The 19,599-nt window shown below is 42.2% G+C and overlaps 2 protein-coding genes across 8 annotated transcripts in view; one reads left to right on the forward strand and one right to left on the reverse strand.

The window, feature by feature from the left end:
• Positions 1-1,113: 1,113 nt before the first annotated feature.
• LOC120324420 lies at positions 1,114-5,213 on the reverse strand. The gene is made up of 3 exons (XM_039387043.1): positions 5,206-5,213; positions 1,271-2,013; positions 1,114-1,132 (listed from the first exon to the last, which is right to left on the reverse strand). The coding sequence occupies exons 1-3, from the start codon at positions 5,211-5,213 to the stop codon at positions 1,125-1,127; spliced, it is 759 nt and encodes a 252-aa protein (XP_039242977.1). The 3' UTR covers positions 1,114-1,124.
• KIAA0319 (KIAA0319 ortholog) overlaps positions 1,855-19,599 on the forward strand; it is a 58,252-nt gene continuing 40,507 nt past the window's right edge. For 4 of the 7 annotated variants that reach the window (XM_027734140.2, XM_027734137.2, XM_027734142.2 and 1 more), the window contains exons 1-2: positions 1,972-2,148; positions 14,414-14,571. In XM_027734140.2, coding sequence (XP_027589941.2) covers positions 14,460-14,571 — 112 coding nt within the window. In that variant the 5' untranslated portion in view covers positions 1,972-2,148; positions 14,414-14,459. Of the gene's footprint in view, positions 1,870-1,970; positions 2,149-6,711; positions 6,795-14,413; positions 14,572-19,599 lie in introns of those variants that run through there. The other 3 variants (XM_027734138.2, XM_027734139.2, XR_003543197.2) reach the window with 3 other exon arrangements.

Below are 19,599 nucleotides of genomic sequence, written 5' to 3' on the forward strand. Positions count from 1 at the left end.
GCAGGCTTCCTCTCTCCACATACATGTCCCTCTTCCAAGTCAAGTAAGCAGGGGTCAACAATGGCAAAAATATAGCAGTCTTCTCATTGATACTTTGGTGTCATTATTAGAATAATTTTTAGGAATTCTCACAATCCTTTTTCACTTGAAATGAGCAGACTTCAGTCTCTATAAGCTGGCCAAAACAGCCAACACACGGAAATCACAGAAATTGAGGAATCAAAATTGGCATAAAAATATAGCAAAAAATATATTTAAAACAATGTCAACACACAGTTCCTTTATGCTTTTCCATATATATTCAAAAGCAATCCACTATTACAGTTCAGAGATTTCATTCCTTGCTTTATAGGGCAAAAACCTGAGTTATGAGCTCCCTACCCTGAGGAAGATTTAAGTAGGCTCAGGAAATGTCATATAGACCATTGTTAAAAACAGATAGTAAAGTGGGAATCAGATGAGGCGATAAAAGCTGTTGTATGCCCAAGAGATAACATTTTTACGTCTTTAGAACAATTTGTTTTCATCACCCGGTACTACCTGCAAAATACTATTTACCCCGAGTTAAGCACTGGCAATTCATTAAAGACTAAACAGAACTGGAAATACGGTACCATGGTACCATCGCTAACAGGTTGAACAGAGGATATGGGACCTTGACAGGCTGGTGCAAATCAGCATGAAACCTTTGCATGTAAAGTTTGAAATTCACTGCTCTTTGCATCTTATTTCACTTAGAAATGAAATTGCTTGTTCTAAAACGTTGCTGAGATGGACAAAGTCCATTTCTCAATGGCACGTGGACTTTGGTGTTAAGTAGAAAAATGCCTCTTTCCAAATGTAAATTAGTCTATTATTTTGGAGTGGAGCTGTAAAAATCAAAGAAACAACCAACAAACCATTTCTGCATGTTCTGATCGCAACATGGCTCTCAGCAGAAAATGTGAATGAGGCAAGAACTGGGATAGAACAAAATCAAAGACATAGAAATGCTGACTATTTTATTAAAAAGCTGCGCTGAATAAGCTATGGGTGCTCTTATAGAGGCTTCAAACTGAGATATTTGTCATTAGGATGGAGGACTTTGCCAGATGAGCAGCACTGGATCCCAGGCCCAATGTTTTTCAGAAATCTGGAAAGGTAAGGAGCAGAAGGACGGTAGAATGAGGATGCGTGGACTAGGGGCTTGCCCCAGCACAACTCATATCAGACAGCTACTAGCCTCCTGCAGCCAGTCCCCGTGCAGCCAGTCACTGTGGAAAATCCCTACCAGGAGTGACAGCGTCACCAAAACATTGCACGTGGAAACAGAGCAGCCAAAAGCCGTGCAGGTGGCAAAGGTACGGGGACCTGCGCGAAGCACGACAATACAGACGCTGTGGGATCCCACTTTCGAGGCCCCTTGGCAGACCAACCGCGACACCACGGTACACAGAGTGCAGTGGTGCAGAGGGCTCGGCTGCCTTCCCACTACACCTTGTTGGCTCAACACCTTCAGACCCTGTGCTTAAAGTCTTCAGACCTGGGAGACGTCCTACTTGCTCATCTCCAGCAGCAGCACCGAGGTCGCGTCTGTGGAGACTAAAACCTCTCGGTGTAGCACTGTGGACGGGAACACGGCCCCACAGCAGCCGGGTCGCGGGTGGATCGGGACACCCGTGCCGCGGCCGCCGAGGGGGCTGCGCCTCTCGCTCTCCCCCGCGCCCCCTCCTCAAGATGGAGGCGCGGCACCTCCTCACCTTACTGCCGGCAGGAAAACACCCCCCCAGTCCCTCTTGGGATAGAGCTGGACCAACCCTTCGGTGGCAGGGGAGCCGCCTCCCACCCCTCCTCTGCCATTCGCAGGGGTGCTGCTGCTGCTGCCCACAGGTGTGGCTCCCTCCCGGGGCGGGGACTCGGAGCCGGGGCAGCGGCGGCGGGCGGTGCGTGCTCGGGGGGTGTCTGTGGGCAGTGATCCTGCGCGGAACGCGGCGGCCGTCCCCCGGGAGCGGTGTGGAGGGACGGCGCCTGCTCCTGAGTCAGCAGCGGGAGGAGGCGGGCGGCACTTCGCCGCCCTGCCCGGCCCCGCTCCCAGCTGCCGGCGCCGAGCGCCCGCGGGAGGAAGGGGGCGGCGGGGCCGTGCCGGCTCCTGCCCTCCTTCGCCTCCAGGTAGGATCGCTGCCGCGGCCTGGGCGGAGGGGGCGGAAAACGGAGCCGGTGCTCCCCGAGCTAGGCGCTTGGGCAGCCGCTCCCGGCGAGGCGCAGACTGGGCTCCGGGGGAAAGAGAGCCCTGCTGTGAGCGCCGGGCTGGAATGCTACGGGACAGCGGTAGCGATGAGCCATCCGGTCTTCCAGGGAGCTCTCCCTCCCTGCCTCCTTCACTCCACCGTCTGCATGTGGCAAAATGTGTATCCTGTGCGACCTGTTAGGCCGGGAGCGTGGGGAGATACAACAGTCGGCTGCATTGGGGGAATGTGTGTGTGTGTTTTGGTTTTTAATTTGCAGATATATTTATTTATGTATATATAGAAAAATAAGTGTTTTAGTATGAAGGATCAGTTTCGATAGGATGGTTCCTAATGCGTGTGCATTTAGCTGTGTCTGATCTGAGCTCAGAAATCATAGGTTCATGTTGTTCTCCATGTATATATCTATCTATCTCTCTCTCTCTATACATATCTTCAAGGAATGTAAGAATATTACTCTTGCTAAGCTGCTCTCCATTTTCTGTCAAAGTGTGTGTTTGTTACAGCCCAGATGTGTCTGCTGAGCATGGTGCTTACGTGTAGTATGCGAAGTGCTTTGTCAGGTTGCATTCTGAGCAGTAGAGCAGAGCTTAAGCAGAAGAAAGTACTAAGTGTGATTTTTATATGTCGCTGCAGTTTTGGGTGTTACCTGCATCGATGTTGCTATACAAAACCAGGAGACAGTTCCATCCTCCTGACCTGCTTCAGGAGCCTATTGCAGAAAGCCTATGAGTAGTCAGACAGCTGAGGGAACAATATGAAGCCCAAACTCTTTTGCCCTCTGTTCCTCCCTATCTGTTTATACTGTAGGAACACTCTCATGTTCCTCACACTGGCTGCATGACAAGTTAGTGGAGTTGATATATTAAACTCTTTGGGGTAGGTTCTGTGTCTGTCTTTGCCTTTGCAATATCTTGTAGTAGAAGACTGGTTCTCAACCACACAACTCTAATAGATATTTGTTTTGTTTAATTATCCATTCCTTGTGTGGCAAGATTGACGGTGTTGGTTGATGTTTCCCAATTAGGCATTGCACTGAGTTAAATTTAAATCTTTAAAAACCTGGCATAATACAGAGTTAATAAGTGATACTGTCCATACTCATTTTGGTGGCTTAGATGATGGGAGGTAAGCTGCTCAAAATGTTGTACATCAAACTGTGTGTCTGAGTGGTGCAAGTAAGGTTAGAGTGTACATGTACAAGCTTTGTAGGCTGATGCTTTTCCCTTAAGCACAAGGCAGTGGAGAATGCAGTATAACCTGGTTTATACCTTATTTAAGATAATAGAGTTATGGTCGTGGTCTGTGGTTTCTTGCCCAGTTTAGTCTTTTCCCCACCATTTCCTCTGCGGAGTACTGTGATGGAGGGCTGGAGGAGCACTTCTGTAACACTTCTGAAAACTTCAAGTTCCACAGAAAACACATTCAAATGTGAATCTGTTTCATCTTCATTAGTTCCATATCAACTAGTTGCAATTCTGTCAATTCTAATGAGCTGCATGAAGTGAAGAAGTTTTGGTGACCGGGAGATGCCATAGTTTAATTCAGCTTTGTGTACAGATGATCTCTCAGCGTGTTGGTTTGGATGCTCTCTGAGCGGGCTGCCAATTTCAATAGTGTGGAGAGGAAGGAGTTACCATGGACAGGTTTCTGAACCTGTTTGTGAAGTCTCCATCAGAATTGCTTTAAAAACAGTTGATTCCTTCTGGTCCCCATGTGCACAGACACAGGATCTGTTTCAGGTGGAGCCCTTCAGACTCTTTCCAGCTCTACCTTCTGTGATGTTAAAGAAGGTTTGCTATGGGCTTCTGGACATACCAGTTGTATGGACTTTGCTTAAAAATCTTTCCTTTAAGAAAGCATGTGGGAAAGGGTTATGCATGCTAGTTTTGATAGGGGTACTAAATGTATATCCTTCAAGGGAAATTGGTGATTAAAGGTGGAGTTGTGATCAAGTGTTGTATATCCAGCAGTCTCCAATTTCAACACTGTAGAGAAAGCAGAGAACCATTGTAATGGATATTGTACCCATGGGGAGAAATCCTTCCTACTGTCAGGCAGTTAGCTTTCAATTTCTGTCACAGAGTGTCTTTCTGAACAAATTTATAGTCTAATTTAATAGCAGATATAGTTACTTTTCCATTTCAGCACCTAATCTCTTCCTGAATGGTGCCACAGTATGATCTTTGAGTATTTTTCAGGATGATGTGACTTTATACTGAGCAGATTGGAATTGAGTCAGTCCGGTTGGAGATAATATGAACGTGGTTAATCTAATGCCAGTTTTCAGCTAGTTAGCCTTGGTGAAGGGGCAGTTTAGAGGTTGTTTCCTGTCCTACTGCATTTTCTTTGATAAATCTGTCCTCTATACAGTTTGTTAACTGTTCTGCATGTTGCAAGGAGTTCCCCTGGTTAAATATAGATGGGTTTTAGAGAAATAAAATGTGCTCAGTTATCTGAGATTGGGCTCCAGAAGTTTACATTTTAGGGGAGTGTGTTTACACACTTGTACTTTAGCTGTTTATAACAAGCAGGTAGGTTTCTGAACAGCAGATAAGGAAGATTTCTATGAATTTATATCTTGAGGTCAAATGAGGATTTTTCCATTGTCTTTCCATGTACCTCTACATTTTTGCCACATAGTCCCCTCTTTCCACAGATTGCACTGATGGCATGACACATGGGCTACCATTTTCAATTACGGAAACTGGATGGCACATTTTTTGAGGGTGGGCCTGTAGACATTCAAAATGCAGTTTTGTCTTCTCTGGCTTGGCTTATTTTACAGAAGTCATGAGAACTCAATTACCTGCTGGTAATCTGTTCTTCTCTGGTTGAAATCAGTCAGTGAATGGCTTAAAGAGTAGGTAAGTGGAAAAAAAAAAAAAGGAAAATCTCTCAAGTAAGCTTTTTCTCTATGGGAGAGCAGGCTAACAATGAACATAAAAGTTGACATGGTCATGTGGGTGAAAGGACTTACCCCTTCATCCCCCACTTTCTTAGCTAAGAAAATGTGCTAATTTTTCTACTCTTACGTCAACACACAAGATTTAGATCTAGAAATGGATGTACAGCATCCAACTGCATTAAAAATCTTTTCCGGAAGGTGATAAAATACCAAGACACAAATGGAGATAGTGTTTATGTACTTCACTTGGAAGATTTGGGCTTTTCTGGCTATCTGCTGTTGTACCCACGCCCCTTATGCAAGCTCTTTTTCCTGCAGTGTGTGTGATTGTATCTCAGGCAGTCACTGGGTATTCAATACTCTAATCTCAGAAATGGTCAATTAGCTTTGTTGACATTAGTACTTACATTGCTTGATCCAGTCTCTGCCAGTCAATCTGTGAACAGCCCTTGAAAGCTATCATAAATTAGATGTACTTCTAAGTCCGGTTTTATAACACCATAGTGTAATACAAAAATATTATCTAAAATCCTAGAACGTCCATTTGAATTCAAGTGTCAGACTATTGCTTCTTCTACATGAGTGAACTTTGCATTTCATGTAAGGGGAGTTCAGAGAACTTCTACAGTAAAACTTAAATTTTAATGTAGTAGTTTTTAATTGTCTTCCTCCACAATGTTTGCATCATGAGTACTATTACTGCTATAACGTCAAAGTAAAATCTAGTAGTTAATTAAGTGCAAGAATTCAAATTGCACTGGACAATAACATAAAAGCTTTTGCAACCCTTTCTGTAGATGGTATTGCTTTGGCTGAAGTTATAAACTTGTTTTTTTCAAGACAGCCTCATGTTTTATGTGACAGCTGGCCCCTCCATTTCGGTAGCAAGTGCCTGCAATTTCCTTTGAACTGTGATCATTTCTGTGTTCGGCGCTTCTGAGATCACTGTCCAGGGTTCCTACATAGTATGTTTGCAAACTTGGATCTCCAGTCTGCAAATATTAGCTTTGATGCTTAGGTAGAGATCACTCAAGAAGAGTCAATTTTAATTTATTTTTTTTTAAGCGTTAGATATTAAATAGCAGTATTAACAATTGCAACAGTTCAGTTATCCTAGATGAAATCTTTTAAATCCTAACAGTGACTTAAACGGGGTCAAGAGTTTGTCAGTATTTGAAGTCTTGACCAATCTATGAAAAACTGTGGATCTTGTGGTTTTAAATGGTGTGGCTTTCCCTGCAGTAGAGAGAGATTTATTTTTTTCTACTGAAAATTGATACTTTTTCAATAATTACTGTAGTTCAGGGAATGGCACTTAAGGAAAAATTGTCAGAATCACAAGAACTGCAGTTCAAAATGATGGTTTGAATCAATTAATACTTCCTTTTAATTTGAGGACTTATATTCTAAGTGGAAAAAAATGCCGTTAGTTTCAGCCCAGCATTACGGTCAAGTGGGTTTTTTTGTGTAGTTTCAGTGTAGTCATTTTTGACCTTGAACAAGTGCAAAATAAATACATTTTTCTGTTCTGTGCGCTTATATGATCCAGATTAAACTATGTGATTATCTTTCTTCCAGCTCTCCTTATAATTTACTCAAGCTTCTCCAGAAGCATCAACCTACACCTGCAAATTGTACCTCTGCTGCATAAGGATGCCTCGGTATCTAGTTGGAGCTCACAGTGAGGTGCAGCGTGCTGTGTGTAATAGCATTCTGTCAAATGGCACTTGAACTAGGCAGTCGACTGAGACCACAAGACTTTGTCACAGGCCTTCAGTCAGCTGTTGGGCAGTAGAAACTTTGAGTTCTGCAAGCTGACAAAAATTTCAACCACCTTTTATGCATTTTCTTCTGTGATCTGTGTTCCTGTTGAAAAAAAACTTAATTATATAGTGGAAGTAGCTAGATAGAGAAATTCTGAAATACCCTTCATAGGAGGCTTAGGACAGGCTAAATAAAAATCCAGAGGATGATGTAAGGATGCTTTGTCTTTCCTCTGTGCTGTGGAAGGGTCAAGATACCATCTTGTTCCTTCAATCTCTTCCTTTCCAGGTCTCACTTAATTTTCATTACGGAGTACATATTCAATATTGCCTCACTTATCAGTTCTCTCTGCTATGTCCTTGTGAAAATAGAAAACATGGGGACGAAAGTATGATGGTTTGGAGAAATTGTTCAGTAGTTTCACTGCCTTCTGAAGGGACATATTTTGATTAGTGGGGAGTGCGGGGCTCTCAAGTATCTGACAATCTCATTCTGTGCTACTGACTTTTCCTGAGAGTTAGCTTTTGGTTAGTTCCCCCTTCTTGCTGGGCTGGCTGACCTCAGGGTTATACAAATGTTTGTATTGCAAATTAAGTAATAACAATCCTGAAATATTCTGACCTTTTACACTTAATACTGTATGCCATAATACGATGTAAATCCGGAGTCTGATAATAGTATTTTTATTTCTCAGCAGAGTAGTTCCACCATTCATTGGTGGGTTTAAAATATTCTGTCCTTCCTTGTAAATAGCTCTTGACACCATATACCCCTACTAACTCTCTCACCTTTAGGATTTCCACTACTGTTTGCTCTTTCCACAGCAATTGTAATAAAAGCTACTTAAATCTTGTAGAATAAAATTGCTCTTTCTGTGAAGCACTGCAACTCTGTCTTTATTTGTCCAGTTGGTGTCACTTAGCAGTTTACAGAGCTGTGAATACCAGTGGAGTTAGTGGAGCAGGTAGCCTATCCAGCTTAACATGGCAGGGTATTTTCAGCTATTCAGTTTGGTTTTTTATCATGGTTAACTTGTTGTTCGTGCCCTGGACTTAACCAAGGAAATTGATGTAGAGTTGGGATGTAATGCCAGCCTAATGTACGCCTTCACCAAGGGCTCCCTGTGAAGCCCTTCTGAATAAAGCAGAGAGACATTTGCAATTATTGCTGTATCCTGAGGCTGCAATAACTTTCCATCAGTAGTCATGGTGTTTTTTTTTCAAGTATGGGTACCTATTGTTAGAAAATAGTGTGAGAGGAAGGTGACTTTGCACAGGTCACAAGCATTGATGACTCTGCAATATCTTCCGCATCTGCTGAAGGGCTTGAAAATTATCTCCTTTATTTAGATGCCTAACCTGTGGCTGTTTTGATGATGTGTGTTCATACAGTATGTGTTGTTGTTAGAACTCCTAGTGTCTGCACACGTCCTGAATTATTCTCTGTATTATTAGGGAAAAATGGCCTGAAGTTTTATTTTTCTTTCTTCTGCAGTATTTATACAATGTTAATGCTCAGCTCTTGAGTAACTGTCTTGGGTGTTAGTGCAGGTACAATAACTGATGAAATAACTGATGAAATTTAAATTCTTCATGAGAGGTGGATTTCCCAAAGGATTGTCTTGTATTATGTTTAATAGAAATGTTGGCATATATGCATGTGTGTATACATATATATATATGTATAGAGACACTTTCATTAAGTGAACATTACCATGTGTTCATTTACTCAGCCAGCCTGCTTTATATAAGAGATACTGTCAGTTCAAATATGTGGGGCTTGTTTTACCTCTGGGTTGAGTTTCAGATACTGTTTCCGTATTTATTTTGGCGTGTTACCTGGCTGTGCTAATGACCAGAAGGACAAGAAGGCAAGAAGCCCCTGCCTGCCTTTACCCCCAGTGACAGTGTGGCTGGGCCCAGCGTTCAGGGCACTCGCTCTCCTCGAGGTTTCTGCTGCCTGGCATTGCTCTCTGACTGCCTTCATGACACCACTTGTTCTTGTCTCTGATTTTGTAAGAGTGCAGGCATTCTGCTACACCTTTTGTAGGGCACCAGCATACTGCCTTATGCTCTATTTGCCGTTTCAGAGCTGTAGGATTCAAATGTATTCCCAGACACAGGTAATTCAGTCCATACAAATTCTTATGGTTATAGCCCTGGCCTAATTAGGTGTAGGAAGTGGCAATATAGTTCTGCTTGGCTGACTCCTTTCTGTCTCTAAGGGAGAAAGTTACTTCATTCTGCATTAAAGCTAAGATGAAGCAACATGTAGAGTGAGATTTAGGGTGGAGAAGAGGGGGAAAATATTGGCAGTTCCTTTTTCTTGGAAAGCTGTTGTTCTTCATTGTGTTATCTACGAGAAGATGTTGTGGTCCTGATCAGGAACTGCATATGTTTAAAAGATGGTGAAGTTGAAATGTTTGTATAGAGGGATCAGTTCAGAATTCCCTCTTATTCTCTTGGCTAGAGCACTACCAAAGCCTGCCAGCTGGACCAGAAGAACATAGCTTTCAGAGTAAGGCAGCATATGGATAATATGTGTCTATTTTTACCATACCTGCTTCTCAAGGCTGCCATCCCTCTTCTAGCTAAGAGTTCAAGTCAGACTTGAACTCCTAAGAGCCAAGAAATGCCAAAGTAATTACCAGCAATGCTGGCTGCTTGTGTTATAAAAATAACAGGCTTTGTGATATCAGTGAAGGATAGAGATTCAGCTAGCAAATTAATCTTGCGGCCTGAGTTATTTTTAACTGCTGGAATCTCATGGCTTGCTACCTTCTTTAAAATTTAATGTCTTTTGTGTTTGTGTGATGAAACTTGCAGTTGTGGGGAACAGAACAGTGTCATGAGGATGATAAGGGCAGCATTGGATGCATACACTGCAGCAGTGTTTATTGTTTTAACAGTTCAAGAAGGCATGCGGTGTCTGGTAGCTTTGTTCTCATCTGTGGGTCAGAAGCTGTGCACTGAATTGTGACTTTGTGTACTTTGTGTCTGAGCTTGATCCTAATATCAGGAAACACAAGCTAGCGTTGCAGTGAATGCAAACTCTTTTATTATGTGGAAATTAAACATCAATAGATGTGGAGCCACAAAGAAGCGCGGGAGGACACAGTGCTGCTTCTTTGCATTCACTGTATCCTCATATCGTGTGTCCCATAAGGATTCAGTGGAGATTCTACATGCGGTCCAAAATCTGGCATTTTGTAGCTTTGGCAAGTTGTATTTTCTTAATGTAAATTAAATTAAAAAAAAAGAAACTAAACCCACAACCATCTGCTACAAGAACTTGTGTTTCTGAACTCTGGACAAGTAATGCTGAAAAAATCTGGATCACTTGCACAACCTCTCAACGTTTTTCTTAGTGTTGCTAGAAGTAATCATGTGGACTCCTCAGTCAACTGTTCACTAGGAAATAGAAGCTGCTATTAGTCTCATCTTAGTGAGATAGTTAAGTTGCCCTTGCAGAGGAAAAAGGCCTATAAATAAACAAATTATTTTTCTTCCTCTGATCTGGGCTAATTCTGACCTCGTGATGTTCTGATACTGAGCCTGATGCATTTTTCCTTAGGCTAAAGGACTAAAAGTCTCTCTTAGGCATCTGATCCATTTGGCCGCTTCTGGGAATGAGTGAAGGTTGAAGCAAATGCACAATATCTCAGAAACCTTAAGCTGCAGTGATAAGCTCTTCTGCAAATCACAGGTTTTGGTGGCTAGCAACTTTTCCAAGTCTAGACAGATTTCCATAGAAACAGGAAAAAATCTGTATGTGAAATTCTGATCTTACTGTAATAATAATTTTTCTACCCTTCATATATGAGGTATTTGGGGTTTGTGGTAATAAGTTGGAAATACTTATTAGGAACATAGCTTATCTCTGCTCCTCTGTTCTCTCTCTCAAAAGCAACAGGAACATTTCAAAAACTGTTGAAAGGTGGAGTTTATAAAAATCGTCCACTCTGTACATCTCTCTAGTTTAGTTTGAATGTTCTGAAATAAAACACTAAATAGAAGCAATAACTTTGAGTAATGTGTTAGAATAAATGTACATGGGCAAGTGTAAGCTGGTGGCTTCAGCTGGAAAGGCTTAAGAAATCATCTCTTTTCAGCTGGAGATCGCTGCCTGCATAACCGAGAGCTGGGATAGATTCATCAAGGCAAAATCATGCTTGACCAACCTCTTAGTGATGTCATTGTAGAAGTCTGACTTGGTAGATAAGGGGAAAACAGTGGATATTGCCTGTCTTGACCTCAGTAAGGCTTTGTCTCCCGTAATATTCTTGTAGAGAATCTATTAACTAGGGGCTGGATAAGTAGAGCATGAGGTGGATTGAAAACTGGCTGAATGGCTCCACTCAGAGTGAGGTGGTCAGTGGCACAAAGCCCAGTTGGAGGCCAGTAACTGGAGATGTAACCCAAGGGGCAGTACTGGGTCCAGTCCTGTTTAACATCTTCATTACTTATCTGGATGGTAGTCCAGAGTATATCCTCAGCAAGTTTGCTGATGACACAAAACTTGGAGGAGTGCCTGATAGGCCAGATGGTCACGGTGCCATCCAGAGGGACATGGACAGGCTGGAAAAATGGGCTGACAGGAACCTCATAAAGTTTAGCAAGTGGAAGTGCACATGAGGAAGAACAACTCCATGGGGACATCCCAGCTGTAAAATACATTTGTAGAAAGGGACCTAGGGGTCCTGATGGACACCAGGTTGACCATAAGCCAGCACTGTGCCCTTGCTGCAAAGAAGGCAATTCTTGGAGATACTGGCTCTGTCTGGACATGGTCTTTTGGGAGCCAGCTCCAGGTTGCCCCATTTGAGCTGGGGGTAGACAAGGTGACAAGGTAGACGAAGTCCCTTCCAACCTCAGCCATTCTGTAGATTGATTGTCCATCGTGCATTTCAGTGCGAAATTAAACAATTTCATTTGTATCACCTTTACAGTGAAGTCAAAAGGTGAGGTCCCATGTTGTGGGGCCTTCAGGACTGACTCTTCCCCTCCTGTGCATAAATGCTCATTTCTATTCAGTTGCCGATGATACTATTCCTGGACACTGCCAAGGGCTCAGCCATTTCAATGGTCACATTCAGAATGGGATATTTAGAATGTCTTAGCTTAAAAAAAAGAAAAAACTTGTGGTCTTTTTTTTTCTGTTACAGAAACAGATAACTTTATAGTTGGTGGAAGGACAGAATAACAATTGGGGAATATGAGAGAGCAAAATATGTCCCCACTGCTGAAGATTTTGTATCATAGAAGTAGTACCTGGAAGTGTCCAGACAGCCTTTTGCTCTCTCTAAGGTGAAACCTTACTAAATTAGTTCAAATCGCTACAGAGAAGCACAGCTATGTGTATTCTATCAGGAACTGCTTCCTGAGGGAACATCTAATTGCATATATTAAAATACTATCATACAAGGAACAGTATAGTGTTATGTGTTTCTTTTTTTTTTTCTTTTGGTGACAGTTATTTTTTGTGATCAGAAATAATTTTTCTCATTGTGCAGCATAGGAATAAACTGGGAGACCAACATACTCTGCAGTAAGGCATCTGCCTTGGGAAGGGGACTTTTGATGATGTTCGATAGAACAAAGGTCCCAGAAATCGAGTTATATTTTAAATCAAGAAAAGTTAGGCTTTTGAAAAGTTAGTAATAGTCTCTCCTGGTTTTGCAGGGAGCTTGCCCAAAGCCTTATCTTTTTGTACTTGGGATTTATTTTTAAATCTAATTTTTTTTTTCATGGTTTTAGTGATGTTCTGTACTCATTTTGCTTGACTTGAGCAGAGTTAGTGTTTGTACCACAAGCTTGAGAAAAAGCTGTCAGAGTCCAGTATGCTCTGACCAGTTCCTTTTAGATATTCCGTGTGTAGAGGGTGAAATGTTTAATATCAGATTTACTGATTTGGAGATACTTGTTGTGACACAGGATTTCTGATTTTGTGGAGCAACACAAAGCATATGGAAATCACAATGCAAATGTACTTTATGCTTGGCAAAACACAGCAATGGCAGTATACAGTTCTATCATAATACTAATGTGATTCCCATTACTAGTCTCTATATTAAGCTCACCATTGCAACAGTGGGAAGGAACATGTGGGTTGAAGCTAGCTCAAGCCCATTACTCTCTTCAAAATTCTTTTGCTAGTTGTTCAGTTTTTATGCTCTGTATTGGGTTGAGCCACCTATTCGCTGTGTGCATGCTGGTCTGGCTAGCTCTGGGAGACATTCACACTCTTTAATGAATAAGTGGGAGAAACATTTACACATCAGTGGATCCACTCAGCTGTTGATAGAACAACACCTATCATTCTAAAACACTGCCAACCTCTGGTCCCCTTTGTATTGAGATAAATACAGGGCTTGCTTTGGAAAAGCTGCGGTCAATCACAGAAGGTGACTGACCTTCTGTGACTGACCAAGGTCCAGATGCTCATGTGCTTTACAGACATGCCATCTAGAAAAGGTCCCTTCTCAAAGAGCAAAAGTCCAAATGCTGAACTGCTAGGGTTTCTAGTCTAGTTCAGTCAGCCTTAGCACATCTAAGTAACTTACTTCTTTTGCAAGGGAAAAAGAACAAGATGATCTTTCATCATATAAAATTATGTGTGGTAAGGAACCTTCCAAGAGCATCCAGTTAGCAGCATTTCCATCATATGTAGATACAGGCAGTTGAAAGATGAAAGTCACATAATGAACATCAAAGGGAGTTGACTAAGATACTCTGCCTTAAGAAGGGCTGTTCACTGAAAAAATCACTACCTGTGTTTTCATTTACAGAAATATTTTTTGGTCAAGCATCCATCTAGGATCCTTGGGGCGGTGGGGGGGGGAGAAGTGGTGAGTTTGGCTAAACTAACTTTTTTTCTTGCATGAATAATGTTGCTTTGAGCTATTCATTCCTTACATCTATTTGTTGCTTAGTCTGCCTTGTTTGTAGAATTTAGTGTCATGGCAAGGAATGTCTCCCTAGAAATTCTGGAGAAGTGTCTGTTTTCATTTACCTACCTTGGTAGCTGGGGGAGAACAGCTTGAGGGTTGCCTCAAGAGCTACCTTAACACTGCATGGATTTTAGCACAAACAATACTGTCTGTGATTCCTCATTTAAGGGTACATGCTAGTCTCTGTTTCAAGTCAGAGGAAAACCAGGGACTGGATAGATAACTGCAAACAGAATTTGTGTGGGTTTTGAGGTAGAGTAGCCCAAACACGCAAATCTTTCTGGGAAGTTTCTACATCTTCTGAAAAGAGAAAGAGATTTCCAGGTAGGTCATGGCTAGGCTTCACGAACGAAGATTTGGGAAGGCTCTATCCACATTTGCTACGGGCACGCTGTAGGTAGTAGGTAATTCATTCTGTATCTTCAGCTTGCCTGATCTACTGTGTCATCCATCAAGAAGTCAGGAAGTAATGATAAAGCCTGCATGTCAACTGTCTATTGTCTGTTACTGTGACATTCTAATTAATGCTCACATCTGACCTATTTTTTCCTGGGCTGTCTGTTGCAGTGCTTGATGGACACAGGAGGGAACCAAACAGTATAAGAGGAAACCGATGTTAAGACCTAGAATTTCGACACAAATGAAAAAGTGGTTGTCACTGCCTTCGTGGTGCAGTATGGCATTCGGACCTGGTGTTCTCTGCCTGCTCCTATGGGCAATAACAGGTAGGAGTTTACTTCTTGTGTGTCTGAGTCACCCAGAGAAGAGAAGCATATGCTCCTGGAGTGTGTATACAGCTGTGAAGGAAATACAAATAAGGCAAGAACTGGAGAATCTTGTGACTTCTCAATCCAAAAATCTTTGAGAAGGTACAGCTTCATAACTGGCAGTTGACTGCAATGGAAGAAGGCAATTGCGAGTAGCTGTGTGGAGCCAGTTTCAGCAGGCTGTTTCATGGGATATGCATGGTACAAGAAAGGGTAGTGGGAAAGTTTAAAGCGTTTTCCTTTTATTTCTCTTCAGGACAGCAATTTAAGAATGATGTATTGATTGTATTCGAAGCTACTTCTTTGTTCCAAAGTGTCATAGGATGGTTGATATATGAGAAGCATAAATGCGTTTGTTCACATCAGTCACCTCATCATCCTCTCTACAAACATATATTTCCTTCCAAAGACCACAGGGTAGTCCTGTAAATTTCTGCTTCAGCCACAGGAATAGGTAAATTATTTCCACAATCAGACAGATGCAGAATGATAATAATTCTTAATACTGCCACTGTATCATAGAGAGACTTAATCTGGGGCAGGCAGTTTTGATATGGCAAGTGCAGAAAAGTATTTGCAGAAGTGGGGTTTATTTTCTTAAAAGATAGTGTTTGAATTCTGGCTTTGGCAGCATCCATATTAGCAGGAACTGAGAAAATAACACTCAGTTATCTGACTTTCGTCTCTTGAAGTAAAAACAGGATGGGCTGTTTCATGAGGGAGAGCCTTGCTTATTGTGCTAAGGCTTAAACTGACTACTGAATTTGGAAAAGTTGGGTGAAGGGGGGTAGGTATTAACCTACAGCTGAGGAGAGATAGGCATTAACTATAGCTGTGCTCACATCTGGTTCAAAGTAGACATCAAGATCACCCTGAGGATCTTGTAGTGCCAATTTCTTTGAGAAGAACATGGAGCTGAAGTGTTTGTTGCTGCAGTAAACAAGTATGCCTTTTAGAAATAAAATGCTCTCCTATGAGATACTGAGTACCTGCTGTAGGGTCCATACTAGTATCTTTGGAAAAAAACCCACAGCAACTTCAACAGAAGACAGTAATGTGCAGTAAATATTGGATTTTACCTGTAGAGAATGTCACAGTTTCATGCTTTAATTAATACTGTTAATTGTTAGCAGACTAGAATATCTTCCACATGCATATAGAAAGTTATCAGTCTTTAGCTCCAAATTTGCTATGCTTTCTTGGTTTATCTGAGAATAAGACCATTGCTCTCAGACTGTTGGCTGTATTTCAAGCCTCTCCTTGTATCTTAGGTACCAGCGCACAGTGTTCAGAGGATAATATAATCTAATATCTCATATTATTTCAATAAAAATGTAAGAATTTATTTCCATCTTGATAATTTGCAGTATTTTTTAATCCAGTTAATATTTACTCTAATTAAACTGGAAGGTTCTTGCTGATTTCCAGGATATGTTTGCTAAAATACATCAGTAGATGCTCAGCTTTTTTAAGTCAAAAGGACTTCTTTTTAGTGCAGGCTTTAAGGTGAATTTACTCAGGCTCAGGAATTTGCTGGATGTTCATTCTGCAATTTTTTTCTGCACACGAACTTGTGCTTTTAAGCGCCACTTTTTCTTAAAAAAACCCAGGTCATCTTATGTTTTAATTTAAGATAATGAGAAGACTGATTTTATATAGGAAAGGAAGGCTTGACATTTCATTGCTGAGAGAATAGAGGAACAGACTCACTGGTGAATATTGCTGGAAGGATATTGAAGAATATGCTCTGGTCAAAAGAAATATAGATGGGCTACTCTGTCTTGTTTAGGTGACATTTATTTGGTTTTATTCTGTGCATGGTAGCTTTTGACTAATAGTGTTTGACTGCTTTTCATGAATGTGGTAGGTTGATCTTTGCTGGCTGTCAGGTGCTCGGCAAATCACTTTATCATTTCCCCTTCTCAGCAAGATGGGAGAGAAAAATATGACTAAAAACTCATGGATGGAGATCAGGACAGAGAGGTCCTGTACTACTTACAGTCAATAGCAAATAAGACGACATAGGGAAGTAGTTTAATTTATTGTTGATTAATCAGAGTAGGATAATGAGAAATAAGAATATCATAGGTTTACTTGTTCTAAAAATCCAAGCAGAAATTTTCCTTTCCCCTGTCCCACTGTAAGAGTAGGAGGTTGAATGAGGAGGGGGAAGGGGTAATTGACTGTACAAAAGAACTAGCTGGCAGACCTGCATTCCAGGTTGATGGCCCTTCCAAAACTGCAGGGAGGGGGAAGGAGTTTTTCTTCTCCTCTCCTTGCAAATGGGAGACACTTCATGTTTTGCCCTAACGGGGGCAAGGTGTGTGCTGGAAAAGCTCTGAGGCCGTTTTTGCTCTCAACCTGGTCATCTGGCTGTTCTCCGGCCTCGGCTTGCCTGCGGTCTGCTCTGTCGCCAGCCGGACCTGCTCAGATTTTATCGGAGAGTTTGTGCTCGGCAAGGAAAGGGGGGAGTCCCGACCACAGCCAGCTGCAGACATCGTGAATTTCGTGGGAGAGAACTCGCCCTCCTTTTCCCCTTTTTTCCCCTTCACCTCCTCATGGGGGGGGGGAAGTCTCCATTGTCGGCTTCTCCCATGCACCAGGGCCTGAAACAGCGACTGCCAGAGCCCAACAGCGCCCTCTGCTGACCAACACAGAGCACTGCAGGCTCTGCTCCTCCAGTGATCCAACAGCGCCCACTGCTGACCATGGTTGGAATTGCACCAAAAGGCAGAAAGTACTGAACTGTTTCCTTTTTGAAGGGGACTTTTGGGTACAGGATTATTGTTTAGTTGTTTTTGTGTTCTTTTGCTGGTTTTGCCAATATACATATATTCTTTAATAAAGGGTTGTTATTTCTTCCTTTTCCATACTTCTTCGATTGGAGCCTCTTAATTTCGGATTTACAATTGCTGAGAGAGAGGAGTTTGGTCTACCTCATAACTCATCCTCCTTAACAAAACACTTCAGTCTCCTTAAACTGAGACAAAGAACTAATGTAAAGACACCTTCCCCTCACCTCTTCCTTCTTCCTGGACTCAACTTCACTTTCAGTTCTTCTGTCTTCTTCCCCTTAGAGGCTCAGGGCATGAGGAATGAGGGTTGCAGTCTGTTCATAGTGCTTCATCTCTTTCACTCCTTTCTCCTCATGCTCTTTCCCTGCTCCAGCATACAGTCTTTCCCATGGGCTCAAATTCTTGAAGAAGTGCTCAGCATGGGTCCTTTCCACAGGAAAATCCTTTGGGAACAGGTTGCTCCAGTGTGGATCCCCTTTGGGGCCACAGATCCTGCTGGAAAATGTGTTTCTGTGTGGGCTCCTCTTCATGGGGTTGCAGTTCAGGCCAGGATCCTATTCCAGTCTGGATTCTCTGTGGGTTCACAACTTCCTTCAGAGCTTATCCACCTGCTCTGAGGTGGAGTCCTTCACAGGCTGAAGGGTAGATATCTGCTTCATTGTGGATGTCCATGGACTGCAGGAGGACAACGTGCTTGGTCTTCACCGCAGGCCGCAGGAGAATCCCTGCACTGGTACCTGGAGCACCTCCTCCCCCTTCTTCACTGACCTTTGTGTATACAGGATGGTTTTTCTCATGTTTTCTTGCTCTTCTCTCCTGCCTGCTGCTGTTGTGCCAGGTTTTTTATCCCTTACTAAATACATTATCACAGAGAAGCTGTCACCATCCCTAAATGGGTCAGCCTTGGCCAGTTGTGGGTCTGTTTTGTAACTGGCTCTGTCCTGACATGGGGCAGCTTCTGGTGTCTTCTCGCAGAAGCCATCCCTGCAGTCTGTTTTCCCCCCCCAACTCCCAAAACCTTGCACATAAAACAATGAAAAACAAAGCTAGAACGGTAGGCAGATCACCTAATGGATGCAGATATCCATCACTGACTAATGTTTGTGCCTCTTGGGATGCTTGAGCTGGATGTGGCGATAGGTATTAGTGTGTATCATGCCTCTGTCACTTACCATCTTATGCATTTTGGAAGATTTGCTTCCAAAACCTGTGGATGCAGCTCCTAATTTAGCCATATAGACATTCCTTATAATGCTTATAATCTCATTTCACTGTCTTGTATCCATTCATTTGTGAAATCAGCTTATATTGAAATACATTTAAATTATTCTGACCATTAATTATTATTTTTATGCTAATGTATAAAAGAAAAGAACTTTTTTTCCTTATGAGAGATAGAAGACATTGCTATAGAAGACATTGCTTTCCAGCACAGAACCAACAGTTTACTTTGCAACTGGGAATCCAATACCTCGGAATCAATTCAGTCTAGCTCTCATCTTGAGCAGGCATGTTCTAATTTGGTATTTGAGGCAGACCTTGCAAATACTGCTATTGAAATGCATTTCTGCAAATATAAGAGTTCTTATGTCTGACTCTCAGTTTTCTCATACTTTATGTGTGCACATTGTGTGCTTTGTTCTGAGATTATCCACTCCAACAAAAATTCGAAGAGGGATTGGCAGGTAATTTCACTCGCAGGTGTTGTGCACTTTAGTCTCCTGCTTCTAACTCCATGCAGTCCAGCTGTAAGATTTATGACCTCCCTCTCAGTGCTGTGCTGCCAGCAAGAAGGTAATGGGAAGTGATTCTGATCAAATGTCACTTTTCTTGGTGCAAAGTCTGAATCTGAGCTCTTCTCTATTGCACGTTCCCTCTTGCCCCTTCTTTCTGCTTCTTGTTGGACTGCTTGCTGCTGGGGAAAACAAATAGAGCAGTTCTGTCTTTGCAGGGTTTCAATACTGGGGTGATTAGCCGTGATGAACCTGGTGTTAGTACAGTGTCACAATTTGCTACTTACTGACTAAAGAATATTTGCTACCAAATCATTCAAGTGCTCATGGTTGTGTGAGCATGGGGGAGAGCATCTGTTAGGTTTGGCAGTTAGTTTCCATGTCCACTTGAGGAAAGGTCTCCAGCCAGCTGTGACAGAGGAACAGCGGTGTTCCTGTTGGGCTCTTGACATCAACAG

The sequence above is a fragment of the Pipra filicauda genome, unplaced genomic scaffold, assembly GCF_003945595.2.
Source record: "Pipra filicauda isolate LSUMZ 115617 unplaced genomic scaffold, ASM394559v2 scaffold526_size363937_pilon, whole genome shotgun sequence".
NCBI classification, from domain to species: Eukaryota; Metazoa; Chordata; class Aves; order Passeriformes; family Pipridae; genus Pipra; species Pipra filicauda.